The sequence below is a fragment of the Lagopus leucura genome, unplaced genomic scaffold (assembly GCF_019238085.1).
Source record: "Lagopus leucura isolate 7727_CA_CO unplaced genomic scaffold, USGS_WTPT01 Super-Scaffold_100159, whole genome shotgun sequence".
Classification (NCBI taxonomy): Eukaryota; Metazoa; Chordata; class Aves; order Galliformes; family Phasianidae; genus Lagopus; species Lagopus leucura.
Genome location: NW_024962335.1, coordinates 29,877,968 through 29,892,869, shown reverse-complemented (window position 1 = coordinate 29,892,869; position 14,902 = coordinate 29,877,968). Strand labels below are relative to the sequence as shown.

General features: G+C 39.9%; 1 protein-coding gene across 2 annotated transcripts in view; it reads left to right on the top strand.

The window, feature by feature from the left end:
• The window catches only part of ITPR2 (inositol 1,4,5-trisphosphate receptor type 2), a 266,121-nt gene that overhangs the window by 29,843 nt on the left and 221,376 nt on the right, over positions 1-14,902 (top strand). For both annotated transcript variants that reach the window (XM_042889533.1, XM_042889531.1), the window contains exons 2-5: positions 405-475; positions 9,463-9,578; positions 10,858-10,944; positions 11,613-11,771. In XM_042889533.1, coding sequence (XP_042745467.1) covers positions 405-475; positions 9,463-9,578; positions 10,858-10,944; positions 11,613-11,771 — 433 coding nt within the window. The remainder of the gene's footprint in view (positions 1-404; positions 476-9,462; positions 9,579-10,857; positions 10,945-11,612; positions 11,772-14,902) is intronic.

Sequence of the window (14,902 nt, the reverse complement as noted above, 5' to 3'; positions counted from 1 at the left end):
AGAATGATTGAAGACTAAAATCTGAGGTGCTCTGTCAGATTCTGTATTCAAATTTTAGCTAAAACAGTGTTATGGAAACAGCAAGCCATTGGTGAACTCCCCTGTATGTCCTGATTGTGTAAGCAGGTTAGCATACAGTCATGTACCCAAGTGATGGCTGCTTGCTCTGCCTGCCTTTGAAAGGCCTCAGAGCAGATGCAAGAACCTGCAAACAGGGCTAGGGCCAAGCTAACCTGTTGGACTTTAAACATCCTTTCTTGTATCTGATACAAACACGACTTCTGTTTTTTGGCTTAAATTGGAAAAATGTATAAACTTTTGTACTGAGGTATGACTTTTGTGTTGAAATTTATGTATACTGCTCTCAAACGCATTTGAGTGAGTAATAACTTCTGTATTTTTAGGTTAGTGGATGACAGATGTGTGGTTCAGCCGGATGCAGGTGACCTTGCCAACCCTCCCAAGAAGTTCAGAGGTCAGTAAATGAAGATAATTGTTTTTTGTTTTTTTTTAATTTAATTAATGCACATTCTTACTTTTTTGGCAAAGATGTACCTTACTAGAGAGGTAACTTCCCAGAAGTCTTGATGAACATGCTGCTGAAGTTTCAAGCCAGAATGTGAAAGGCCAGTTTTGTGAAAGAAATGCCAAGTCAAAAAGTCATCAAGGGCAGATGGAGAACGCAGGGAAAGGAACTAACCTGCTTGAGGTCAAAGAACTGATTATTCAGTCTGTCCACTGAGTGCAAAGCCTTCACTTTGGGAGCAGCTCCTCGCCCCAGCTCTGCTCTTACTGTAAATGGGAAATAACCTCATGAGGTTCACAACTAGTGGAGCTGCTGATGTATTTATTTTTTTTAGGAGATAACCCAGCATTTTAAGGATTACCCCCAAATATTTTGTCAGCTTTTTATTTTTCTCTTGCTTTTAACTGGGCTTCATTTTTCTCAGATTTTTTAGTTTGTAGATGCACATAATTCATTCCACTTTTTTACTTGATGGAAAAAATAACATAGCACTGACAACATGCAGTTTCTACTTCTTGAATGCCGAAAATACTCCTGTGATATTAGAAGTTGTGTTTATGTTTAGGGAAGGAAATACAACCTTTCAGGGTCTTGTCGGCTCTTAAGTGATAAGATCTATCTGCACCAGAATGGAGCCTTACTGGCCTAATCCAGACCTCTGTTGGCTTAAATAGACTTTGATTCACACCTGTCACAAGTACAGTTTTGACTTGCCTGGTTTACAGCAAGTGAAATATACATACTGTCCCAGACCATTACTGGTTGTGTCTATTTCAAGAAGTTGCACATATATGTTTAACCTTACTTCATTTCTAATATTTATTATACTGTAGATGCATTGGCTATTGTTGCAAAAATGTTGCATTTAAAATATTGAGATACTGAAGCTCTTCTTTCCCAGAGTATTCAAGGTTTGTTTTCCATCATATGTTCAGGAAATGTCACCAGCTAGTTCTGGTTTCAGCTGTGAGATTCAGCACATGTGCAGATCTTGGAAACTGGAAATTGAAAAATTGAGAACATGTATTTCTAATGTTTTCTAAGTACATTTCAGTCACTCATACACTGTCATGGAATAACTTTACAGCAGAAATGGGGATAGCATCTAGTTCTCCAGTGTGACTTTCAAGCTACCTCACTGTGATTTCATCTTATTGTATTTAATTCACAGCTTGAATCCTGCACACATTTCAGATGGGGATTCTATGGAGAGTAGTTATTCTGCTTCACCAACTTGGTTTATTCCAAAGCAGAACATAAACAGGTTTCTAGATGAGACAGGAATCACTGGAAAAGATTTGCATGTGACAGTGCAATTGCAGAATGTGTTGAAATGCTTAGAATTGAAGAGATGAACAGAAGCTGAAAGGACAACCTTAAATTTTTCATTGTCTAACAGAGTACTTGATTTTATAGCATCAGTAGAGCTCTTTAGTTCTGTTTCCTTGCTTGAAAGGACAAAGAAGGAAAAAGATGGTAGCATTCTCTGTTGAGTTTTTCCAAAAAACTTGATTTAAACATCAAGAAAGTCTGGGCACTTTGATCCAAGGTGCAGAATTCTTGAGTTCACAGCACTGATGGCACACCTCTAATGGTGATGGTAGTACACGTGTATGTATGTGGGTCAGACGTCAGAATGGGATGAGACACAGAAAACCTACAGCTATTTTCTGATGTTATGGGAAGGCAAAGACTGTTCTCCTGAGTTCCATCCAGCTTCTTGCAGGAGAATGTTTTCTGTTAGTTGTAACCGTTTTGGCTCTGTTCCTGCGGCAACCTCTTTTTGTTGCTTTTGTAACACATTTCCTTCTTTCTAGCTTCCCATATTCTTTCTTCTCCCCAGCATCTGAGCTTTCATTTCTTCTAACTCTGCTTTCCACTTCTCAGGACTTCTCTCTTCCCTTTTGCTCCCTGCTCCAAATCTTGTTACTAGCTGCCTTTTTGCCGCCTCTTAACTCTCTTTGTTTCCAGCAGCCTCTCTTTGAGTCACTTCTTATCTTTTTCTACTATAGGACATGCCCACACTTGACAATTTTGAGATATTGTTGGCATTGTGATAGCACGCAAGTCTAGATGAACTGCAGTGCTGTCAGGAGTAGCTAAATTAGTGCAAAAGTGAGTTTTATTGCCTTAATAGATGCAACTCACCATGCTGTAACATCAGGGGTATATTTTTAAGGGGCCTCATCAAGCACTTAGTAGCATTTTCGTGCATGAGAAGTGGTGGTCATGAGAAGGGCTGTAGCAAAGATAAAACTGTAGTTGGTTGCCTTCTCTTTGTTCTGTAGGTCAAATCCTAATGAAGTTTTGTTTTGCTTAGAATGCAGTAGACACTTGATGCCTAATTAGAATTTTGTGCCTGGTACCAAGGGCTGTACCTCAAGACTTCTGCTCTACCCAAGCTTTCTTGAGATAGATTGCACTGAACAGTGAGGATGACTTATCTACAACAGCCTAGATTGGATAGGAGCCCTGAGATGGCAGATGTGATGAGCATATACAGGCCTCCCAAGAGTATGACTCGAGAATATGTGGTGTGACCCAGTCAGTAATAGGACCAGTGTACTTAAACATCTTCATTGTCAGTGGGATTGTCTACACCCTCAGCAAGTTTGCAGATGACACCAAGCTGTGTGATGCAGTTGACATACTCAAGGGATGGGATGCCATTCAGAGAGACATAGACAGGCTTCAGCAGTTGGCTCAGGTGAACCTCTTGAGGTTCAATAAATTCAAGTACAAGGCCTTGCATCTATGTTATGGCAACCCCCACTGTCAGTACAAACTGGAGAAGGTAAGAATGGAGCACAGCCCTGCGGAAAAGGACTTGGGGATTTGGTGGATGGCAATCTTGACATGAGCTAGCAATGTGCCCTTGCATCCCTGAGAGTGAACCGTATCCTGAGAAGCATTGGCCAACAGGGTGAGGGAGGTGATCCTGCCCCTCCACTGTGTGCTGGTGAGACCTCACATGGAGTACTGTGTCCAGATGTGGAGAGCTCAGTACAGGAGGATCATGGACCTGTTGGAATGTGTCCAGAGGAGGGCTACAAAAATGATGCAGGGGATGGAACATGTTTCCTATGAGGACAGGCTTAGAGACCTGGGGCTATTCAGCTTGGAGAACAGAAGACTCTGAGGAGTACCAGAGAGAGCTTTTCAGTGTCTGAATAGGGGAGTATAAGAAAGAAGGGGACAGACTTGTTAGCAGCGACTGTTGTGATAGGACAAGGGGAAATGGTTTCAAACTAAAAGAGAGGAGATTTAGTTTGGCTATAAGTTTTTACAGCAAGGGTGGTGAGGCACTGGAACAGGTTTCCCAGAGAGGTGGTGGAAGCCCAGTCCCTGGAGTCTTTCAAGGTCAGACTGGATGAGGGACTGAGTAACCTGTTCGAGCATGTCCCTGTTCATTGCTGAGGAGTTGGACTAGATGACCTTTAAAGGTCCTTTCCAACTCAAACGGCTCTGATTCCACGATTCTGTGATTCTATGTCAGAGCTGTATCTTAATGATTACCTATGAAGCATGGCCAGGCCAAAATTTTTCTGAGAACTTTGAACACTGTGGCACGTAGCTATTTGTGTTACGAGGGAAACCAAAAGTGTAGCTCTGCCACAGTTTATTAAATTTATTAGTTCTACTCAAAAGCACTGAGGCAAAAGAGCTGCTAAAAATCATCTGTATAACCAAGGTGTGTAGGAGAAATACATGTTTTTCTCCCTGAAAATCTCCCAGGAAGTGGATTCAGTTAGAATCTCAAAATTTGTAAAACAAACAAGAAATACTTTAAGTAGGCTCTTGGCATGAAAAGATGATTTAGGCATGAGTGATTAGTTGAACGATTAGATATACACAACTAAAAATAGTGCCTAACAGCAGGAAGAGTAGGGCCTCTTTAGTAACAGAAACTGCTGTCTGCATGGTTTACAGTGTTTTTATCACTCACAGCTGAAACTGGCGTTGATGTGAGGTTAGAGCATGACCTGCAAGTCAAAGGAGTCTGAGAAAGGCATGTTTCTAACAAGATATTTAGATTCCAGGGTCTGACTTTGAAAATGAACATTAGCAGACTATGTTTGCTCTTTTTGGGTAATATTTTAACAATTCGGCCTCTTTTCCCTGCCCTCCTCTTAAAAAAAAAAAAAAAAAAAAAAAGTTTTTTAAAAAAGGTTATGTTTTCTAACTACTTGTACAATTCCTACAGAGTTCACTCAGAGATCAAATGTAGGTACTGAGCTGTTGGCTTGAGCTGAAAACCAGAGGAATAAAGAGGTGTCTCAAAATAGCAGTTTCGTTTTTGTTATGTGTTTACTTTCCTTTTCTTTCTTTTTTTTTTTTTTTGAGTGGGTGGTAGCTATTCTAGTTATTTTAGAACATCCTACAAAACAGAATGTTGTTAAACTAAGGAAAGCCTTGGTTCCTTTTCACTTTGTGTCCATATAAAGAAGCTGTATTTCAGATTTCACCTTCAGTCATGCTGTAGTGAGCCTGGAGTTGCTCTTTGTTCGTCAGTGTGCACATCCAGATTTGCATCACTATAAAAGAGGGTAGAATTAGTCCCACACGTGTTTCCTGATGTGTGCTGAAAAAAAGAAACATCTACTGTTTTGTGGTTAAATTTAAGGGACTGATGAAACCAGGTGCTTCTTGTCCTAGTACTGAAATGTCCTAAGTGAAATTAATGAGCTAAAGATATAAGTTAATTTCTCTAGTTCTCCAAATCACTGAGATCTTCTGTGATGGATAAAAGCAGGATTTCTGGCACTTAAATTAAAAGGAAAAAAAAAAAAGAAAAAGGAGGGAGGAAGAGAAAAACAATGACGAATGTTGTTCTAAGACATCTTTGCACAATATCAATAAATATTTAAGAGACATGATAAGAGTTATTTTCCTTTGCAGACTTCCTGAGTGTAGTTGCTTTTTGGTCAGAGGGTGTGCTGTATGTGTTACGTGTTTGTTCTACCCACTATTGCCTTATTCAAAACAGTAATATAGAAAGAGATTTTGTGCATTTTTGCAGGCTCAGACATGTGGGCACATGGGGATGTCAGAGGTCTGTCTGTTTTGTGAATGGGTTACTGGACTGACCTCCAGAAGGGCTGAGCTTTGAATCTACTGTGTGCACTGGAAAGTTGCTTTGTAATCTTTTATGTCTCAGTTTTTCTTTTTTCCTGTTCGTTTAAACTATAGCTTCTTGAGGACAGGAATTGTTGCACTTTTTGTTTTTCCCCTGTTGTCTAGGACTGCAAAGCTTGAATGCAGCATTCTGCTATCACTCTCGTAAAAGTAACTGTGAAAGATCAGGAAAAAATAAAACCAGATGAACTGGTTTTAATGTGTCTGGAATCTTAAAAAGAGGAAGGGAAAAAAAGGCAAAAACTTGTCTTGGAACAAAGAGATCAGTTTTTTTTTTGTTTGTTTCTGAATTGAGGAGAATGTAATTCCTATGATACAGATTGTAACAATTATTGGAAGTTCAACTTTTAAGCACTAGGCTGGATCTTGGGACAGCTACCTTGAGTGGCGTGGCTGCAGATTTAGCTGTGTGGCTGAGGCTATGTAGCACTTGTTGTGCGTTTTCATTTCTTTAAGAAGTATAATTGGGAAAAGTACACCTGCCTTTGGGAGGCATATAGCTGCAATAATGATGGTATGTTCACGTACATCTTGCATTTCTGTGCAGTGCAGTGAGGTAGCACTGGGCTGTGAGACTCTCCTTGAAGATGGGAAGCTGCTGTTTGTTTACTAAAGTTGCAGGATGTGTGGGGGGTACCAGCAATGAAAACTGGCCCTATAAAAAGCAAGTATTGTTACTGGAGACAAGTACACGTTTCACGTGTTCTGAGAAGACACATTAATTTATAGATTAACAGAAAATAATAGGTAACTTTTTGTCCTGTGAGCTGAAATTCCCGTATTCAAACTAAAATCTCCTACAAAATACGGTATGATTTAACAATATGGATTTTTTTTGTAATTTTTTTTTCTTTGTATCCGATCATAGTATTGCAAAAGTTATCCAGAGAGTTATAAGATGCTCTGGGCTGTTTAGTATATCTCTCATTGCAAATGTTCCTCACTGAAATGAAAGCAAACATCTCTGCAAAGTGGCAGAATTTGCCTTGGAAACTTTCTCCTAGGAAAAGCAAGCAGCTCAGGGCTATGATTAGGGAGCAGATCAGTTGGGGCTGGGGGTAAATGTCAAGAAAAGTTTGGCTGCTGATGGCCTTTCTGTGGACAGGTTTCCCTCCTACGAATATTGAAGGAAGACCCATTATTGCTATGAAGGAAGGAGGCAATGCATTTGAAGTTGTAGTGTTGCAATGCACAATACCTGATGTTTTGGCCAATGTGTGAGAGAACAAACGGCAAGTTTGGAGAACTGAAAACATTGCAGCTCAGTTTGTGGCTTGAGAGTCAGTGCTATAACAAACAGCTCTGGGGGATGCAGGTGCACAGTCTTACTAGTCTTTTTGGCACAGTTTTAGGTAGCTATGCTTAACTGAGCCTGATTATACCTGAGAATGTTGCCTGTTTTATTTTGTTAAGTAATGGGAGTTCATTCTTTGTACTTAGGAAAGACTTGGCCAGTCTTTACGCAAGATTTTCTTCTTTTGTGTTTCAAGAGGTGTTGCTACTGTTTCTGTAACTCCTCACAAAGAGTGATGGGATGGATATGTTCAGCTAAGTCTTGCTTTGTTCCTTTCTGCGTGGAAGAGAAATTCTATTGAATTGTACTGACTGCTAGTATGGGAATGTTTATTGACAGTTTTGAAAATGAGAATATGATCTGCCTTTATATCTAGCATCTTCTTTAGAGAAATCAAAAGTTTGACACTTGAATTTCCATTCATAAGTATGGATAAGATTTAGGAAACTTTTCTTGACGTGTGATGTGTGAGACTTCCCACCTGCTGTTGTGGGTGGAAAGGCTGGAACTCACCCTAGTCTGTTAGCAACTGCGGATGTCTTGGAATGAGATGGTGTGTAAGCAGCATTGTCAAACATAAGCTGTCTTCTGCTGACCTGACTTACTGATTAAAATCCCAAGCTGTGACTTCTGGTTAGCTTTCCATAACTTTTCTTTGCTGTTGTTTTTGTGACTGTATTTAAAAATTACCTGCAAGGCTGCTAAATTCAGCAGCGTTACTTACACATTCACCCAGTGTTTCCCCTGTGACATGGCTCTAGCTGGTGGGTTAGTCCTCAGAGAGTGCTTGGCAGTCTGTGGCAGTTGAATGTAGAGGACTGATAATTTAGCATCTTTGACATCTGTAAATCACAATTTGTGTCAGTGAAGAGTTTCACATTACAATTGCATGTCCAAACCTGTATATTCTTGTTAATCTCATCATGAGATCTTTATTGCTAATTAATGGTTTTCCCTCCCTTCTTTTGGAATGAAATGAAAATTAACAATATTTGCTTAGGGTAATGAATTTCAAGTCTAGCTTTTAGAGCAGAAGCTGATCAGGACCATGCAAGGCTAGTATCTTTTATCACTTTAAAAGAAGTCAGATTTGGATGAATAATTTCAGCTGGAGCTTCTCAAGCCTCTATTTCCAAACTGTAGGGCTGTCATGGACCCCAGAATCCTGAAAATCTCGAGTTAGCAAATTTCATGAAATACAGCTTGTTGTCAATTAACAATTGAATAGACACACTAAGAAGCACCCCTTGGCTCTTTTTTGCCCGCTCTCTTTAATGGCAGAGTACGCGGGGACAGCAATTACTTCTGTCCATGCTGCCCCAGCCCCAGTTCTTCTCATGAGCTCAGATGGAGTTGCAGGGCATGTAAGTGTTGGCCATGCCTAGGAGGAGAGATGGGCCCACCATGGCCCAGGTAGGCTAGCAACAGCTAGGCCAGGATCAAGGACCTGTGCCAGCTGTGCCAGCAAGGTCCCTGTGCCACCTCCATCTGTCTGTCTTTTTTTTTAAATTATATACATTCTGTTTTGTTTGGTAGTGTGATGGAGAGCATCACTGAAGGCAGTAGGCTGTGTTAGGACCTCAAAAGCTGTGGGACTGCATTATTGTTTATGACAGTGCACTCTTATTATTGCATTGTACTGGCTGCTAGTATGGGAATGTGTTCTTCAGCCATTTACTTATTTTGTCACTGTATATGAAAATTGTGATAGGAAATGAAGCAAAAAGGGCCTGCAGTGAGTGTAGAGGAGCATGGTGGCAGCCCACATGGCAGAGGCATCCAGGGATCAGGCTGGCAGAAGAGGATCTGCAGGCCCATGCTCTGCACCGGCAGTGAAAACATCTATCTCATATGCAGGGCTGCAACAAGGTTGTTCTTTGAAGAGCAGTCAAAGCCTTGCAAGGGACACTGCTCCTGTGAGGCAGCCAGGAGTTGCCAGTGCTCAGCTGTGGTAAGCCGCCTGCTGGGGAGATGAAGGTGGAGTTTACTTTCTGTGACACTGTTTTTGCTACTAGTTTTTTTAAAATGAGTCTTAGAGAAGGCACATGCAGAACTGTATGCTGTGTTAGCCTGTGTGATAGCTTGTGGCTGGATGTCAGTGTAATCCATTGTGTTAGCTATGCCAGAAGGAGCAGAATAGCAAGACGTATGACATACAGGAAGCGAGACAGCCTTTTCAAGGTTTCAAAAGCCACATGCCTTCAGACAGTATATCTGTAAAGTTGTGCTGCAGCAAAGAGTACTAACAAAGCAGGAGGGTGTCCAGCACATGGCAAGATCCCAGCCATACAGAAGTTACAGAGAGATTTCTCAGAATGGAAGTCGTTGACTCAGAGATTCTGCCACCCTGTTTATGGTAACATTACCATCAAACTGTTCTCAGCCTGTGCTTGAACAATGTCATATCCAGGCCATTTCTGTACAAGAAAATTATCCAAAGTGCACTTACAAATGAAGGAAATGTCGTTCAACATAACTTGTGAGTATTTCTTTCATTCTTCTACAGACTGCCTTTTCAAGGTGTGTCCTATGAACCGATATTCAGCCCAGAAACAGTACTGGAAAGCCAAACAAGCCAAACAAGGAAACCATACAGAAGCAGCACTGCTGAAGAAACTTCAAGTAAGAGGCATCTGTATTTGCAATCTTATCTCAATCTGCAGGCTGTAGTGTAACAATGGAATGAAAAAGAACAATAACAAATCCCTTGTGAACCATCATGATAGGTATTATGGTATAATGCCACTGTAGCAACCTTGGAATCATAGTTTTATAGAATGGTTTGGGTTGGAAAGGACCTTTAAGATCATTTAGTTCCAACCCCCAGGGATACCTTCCTCTAGACCAGTTTGCTCAAAGCTCTATCCAGCTTGGCCTTGAACGCTTCCAGACAGGGAGCATACACAAGCTCTCTGGGCAATTTGACCCAACCTTATATGCTAATTTCTTAGCTCTTCTATTTCCTGACTGGCATTTATTGCCCTCACCTCATTTTTCATCTTGCTTTAGGCTGTGGTTGAATTGAACTGAGGGTTATGCCTTTCTGCCATCAAACTTCTGAAAGCACTACTTGCTTATAAAGTACAAATACAAAGTTAATAGAATCAAGAGTGAACCTTGATTTAACATGTGTGATTATTTTGGAACTCCTTTCCAGGAGCTGTGCAGAGAGATGGACAAAGAGGTGCTTTGCATGCTTTAATCTGGAAATTCCTCAGAGTTGCAATTTGGACAGATTGAATGTTGCTGGCCTGATGTTTTAATTGGACACATAAGACTAAGTGAAACGCAGTGTTGTCAAACACAGTGGCTACAGTTTAATGTCCAGTAGAAAGGCTGCCAGTGCTTCCTGTTAAAACAGCAGTGAGGGCACAAGATACGTGCCTAGTGCTTGTTATGTAGCAATTAGAGCAAGAAGCTGGAATGTGTTCTGTGGCTGTGTTTCACCCTTAGTCTTGCAGTATGTGACCAATTAGTGTTATTTTATTGTACATAAAGTCAGGATATTTGTATGTAATTAAGAGATGAGCAAAAAGAATGGTGACCAGGAGGAGATAGCCATAGGCCCTTCTATTTTCTCCTCTGGGATGAAATAAAGCACATGGAGTTATCTTCCTTGTTTGAAAAATTTTGAAATAGTGTGATAGGCTGTGTTAGCATTAATTTCAGGTGTGATCCATGAATTGTGAATGAGTTTCTAGTCTAGGTAATAAAAATCTGAATTATTTCAGTTGATTATTGTTCAGAAAATCATACTCAGGAATAAACAGATGCTAATTTTTTCAATGCAGAAATGAAAGCAATTTAAATGTGTCACCAATTCTTTTTTGCAATATCTGTTCTGGATGCTGAATGCAGATATTAAATTCAAAAATTTAAAGAAATGATCATTCTTTTGCAGCATGCAGCAGAACTGGAGCAAAAGCAGAATGAAAGCGAGAACAGAAAGCTGTTGGGTGAAATTGTGAAATACAGCAATGTCATACAGGTAAACCTATTAAAATACATCAGCCTTCTCAGAGCTGAAAGAGTTGTTTCATTTCAAAGTCATGGTGAAAATGAAGCTAAGCACTGTAATACGGGTTGTCAATGGTCAGGTAAACGGAGCTTGGTAAAGTTTACAATAATGTGCTTTTCTGTCTCATTTAAAGACTACCAGAAGTACTTTACATCTGTGTTTAAATAATGTACCATTTTTTGTTGTTGCAGTCCGGAATCTGAATGTCAATACATATATGATGTGTTCAAGATTAATTTCAAAATCATACTTTAGAGGTGCTTTGCAGTTCTGTTTAAATCACTGAAGTCATTTGTACTTTATGACGTATTCATGAGACAGAAGTTATGTTCCTAAGTGCAGTACAACTTCCCTGGAATGGATGAAGTACCTGAAGATAATACTATTATTGACCCTTGCCCTGCCTGTGTAGTACATGCTGTGAAAAGATGATGATGGATGTAATTATCTCAATTTGATATACAGTGTTTGTTTTCCTAACCTGCAGTATACTTACTATGGTAACTCTCTTATAGTTTTATTTTGACTTTGCTTCTGTATGTTACGAAGAATCATTGCGGTGTGAAATCCTTTGCCTGCTCTTTGAGCAAGAAAATATAAAATCTATACTAATTTTTGTACTTGTTATTTGTTTACAGCTACTGCACATAAAAAGTAATAAGTACCTCACAGTCAATAAGCGATTACCAGCTCTGCTAGAGAAGAATGCTATGCGAGTGTCTTTGGATGCTGCAGGGAATGAGGGATCCTGGTTTTATATACAGCCATTCTGGAAACTAAGGAGTGAAGGTGACAATGTACGTGGAAATACTGAATGTGTAAGAGGGAGAAGGCAGAATATTCCCAGAAGATACATGATTTCTTTGCTACGGGCAAATAAAAAAAAGAAAAATAAAAAGCATCAAATTATATGGTCAGGAACCTGAAATGTTGCTGCATTCATCCAAGCCTCTGCTTAGGGTGCATTTGGGGACCCTAATTTTGCTGCACTGGGACATTTTGCATGGACAATCTATTATATGCTGGTTTATGTTAGAAGAAAAGTGTTGGTTTTTTTTTTTTTTTTTTTTTTTTTTTTTTTTTTTTTTTTTTTTTTTCTTCTTTTTTTTTTCTAAGAGCCCTTAGAGTCTATTTAAACTCAAATTCTGGACAAAATTCTGTGAAAAGGTCAGCAGAGGATGTCTCTTGAAAATACACATGTGCCTTTAAATGTATATCCTCTCTCAACACAAGAGTGGCTTCTGTGACTGGTATTGGGTTTGATGGTCTGATGGGTATTTTCTGGGTAAATATTAGTGAGATACTGCATATTGGTAAGAGGAAGAATGCATAGGAGAATTCTTTGCTGTAGACCTGAGCTCCATACCAGGAGGTCAGAACTCCGTTCTTCATTCAGTCAGCTGTGGCCTAAGTGTCCACTGTGGAAAATTCAGATCCACCTCTGAGAAGGCTGCATAATAGACTTGTTTGGTTCTATTTTATGGACCTGGCTGGAAATGTTTGCCAGCTCTCCCTTGTGAAAGAGCTTTTACAGGCTTTTTTCACAGACAGGAGTGCTTCTTTTCTCATGTATTTTCTCTCATTAACTTTGTAGTTATCCAGGAAGTTATCCTGGATGCTATCCTGGATGAGAGTGGTTGTTTGCAGTTCCTTTTGGCAGCAGTTCCTGTTGTGGGGAGGGGAAGGATTGTATTCCCAACTCATGATCAGAAACCAATGAAGTCATAGTCTTTCTTTGTTATACATTCAAGAAAAAAGGAGCAAGCATGAGTAATCCTCTGGGGCATATCTTCATGGTTTTTCAGCTTGGCAAAAGAAGTACTGTGGATCAAACCTTAAGTTGATATTCCTTTCCTTCTAAAAAAGAAAAGAAGAGGCTTACTGTTGCCTTCCTGGCTCAATTTCTTAGAATAACATTAGTTCAGCATTAATTTATTAATCTTAATTTCTCATGTCTGGGAAGTAAATATGTGAGATGTTTTCCAAACTGAAGACCCAGGGTACCCATAGCATGATCTGCAAAGCAGGTGTGAGCCGTTACACTTACAATAGAATGCTCTTAAGCCTTTAAAGTCATCCTGATTGTTGTAGAGTTTTTGATGTGATTTGACACAGTTGTGGGCACATGAGAAATGGGAAGATTGGAAGCAATTTTGCTTTTCTGAAAACTGAGTGTATCACTACAGTGATCACTGTAGCAGCACATTACGCAGGTGGATCTCTACAGGTCTCCTTCCTGCTGTTTCCTGTGGGTATTTGTCAGAGTCTATACTAAAAATGTAGTGTGGGAAATTGTCAGGTTTTCTAATACATTAATGGTCTTTTTTGGACCTGACTGCTGCTCATTTTCTGTCACTAGGAATTGTTCTGTTTCTGAGTGGTGAGCTCTCCATTGTATTTTACAGAGGGAAGTCCTGAGACCCAGGCTTTTCCTCCTTCTAGGCATGAATAGATGTTGATAATTTTTTTTTGCAAAATTCCAGTGCTAAACAGCAGTCCTTTGGTAGCTTTCTTAAAAATGGTCTGTTTCTACCTTTTCATCAGACACAAAAACTAAGCAGCTGCTATTAGGAGGAACAGGAATAGTAAGTGATGTGGGAAAACCCTTATTTGCTCGCCACAAGGCGAGAGAGGCTCCACCCTTCCAGCAACTCCTTCGCTCTCAGTTGCTCACAGAGCACCTGATCCACGTAAGCTGGGGCCACTTTATCCCTCCACTGAGTTATCTTTTAAAATATGTAGATTATTTGTTTTATAGTTTTCTCCTTCTGACCTCTTAGTGCATGAAGTTAGGTTGATGTATCAGGTCCTTATTCTGTTTAGAAACCTCTTTTGCTTTTTTTTGTTTTGTGTGTGTGTGTGTTTTTCTCCATTTTCAGCTTCTGTGCTATAAAAAGGAAATTCCCTAAGAAAACATACTTCAGAAGGTCTGTACAAAATCTGTTTCTAAAATGGTATAAGCAAATGTTGACTTACTGCTTGAGTGACTGCTACTATGTGAGATAACGCAGGCAAAGGAGGTCCAAATATACCCTAAAAGAAAAGAAGGTCATTTTTAGGGGGGAAGTTATGATATAGGAAGTCATGTGTGTAAGTTTTCTGATAAGTCATTGTGGTTATTTAGCGTTGTGAAGTATTTTAAAACTAATTTTTCTGAAGAGGGTTTAGTGTAGCTTCCGAAGCAATTGGTTCATTATGTAAGTAATGAAAAAATATTGCCAAAATTTTACAGTAATTGGCATAACTCGGCAATATTTTTTGCATCTCCTTCCATAACAGATTTGACTGATAAAGGTCAGGGCTGGCTCCAGTTATACTGAAAAGCAAGATTAGCACTGATAGCAGGATTAGCTCTGCATGGATTGCATTTTTAGTTGTCTGCCATTTTTAGTTGCTTAAAAACTTGATGATGCTGGATGCTGAGGACAGTGGTTTTGAACTTGAGGAATGGCCACCCGCTATGGGAAAGTTAGAATGGCGTAGGTTGGAAGAAATGTTAAAGATCATCTGTTCCAAACCCCGAAAGTTCTACAAAATCATAGACTCGCAGAATCATAAAATGTCCTGGGTTGGAAAGGGCTGTAATGATCATCTAGTTTCAACCCCCTGCCACAGGCAGGGTCACCAATCACTAGACCAGGCTGCCCAGAGCCACATCCTCGCTGTCTTTGAAGTATAAGAATATGACTGGCAGGCATGTGGGCTTATAACACAAATTTGATGAAAGTGGAGCAGCAGAGCCTTCAGTGTGCCTGGTAACCTATGTGTACAATTAGTCCAAATTGAAATCTCTGTTGCAGTATCTTTGGAGTTATTCACAGCTAATATAGCTTACTGTGACAGGCAGTATTTCTGATACAGCATACCTGTACTACAGTATTTTCTCTTAATTCTTGGTTGCAGTGTAGTTGTACCTGTTAGGTGGACT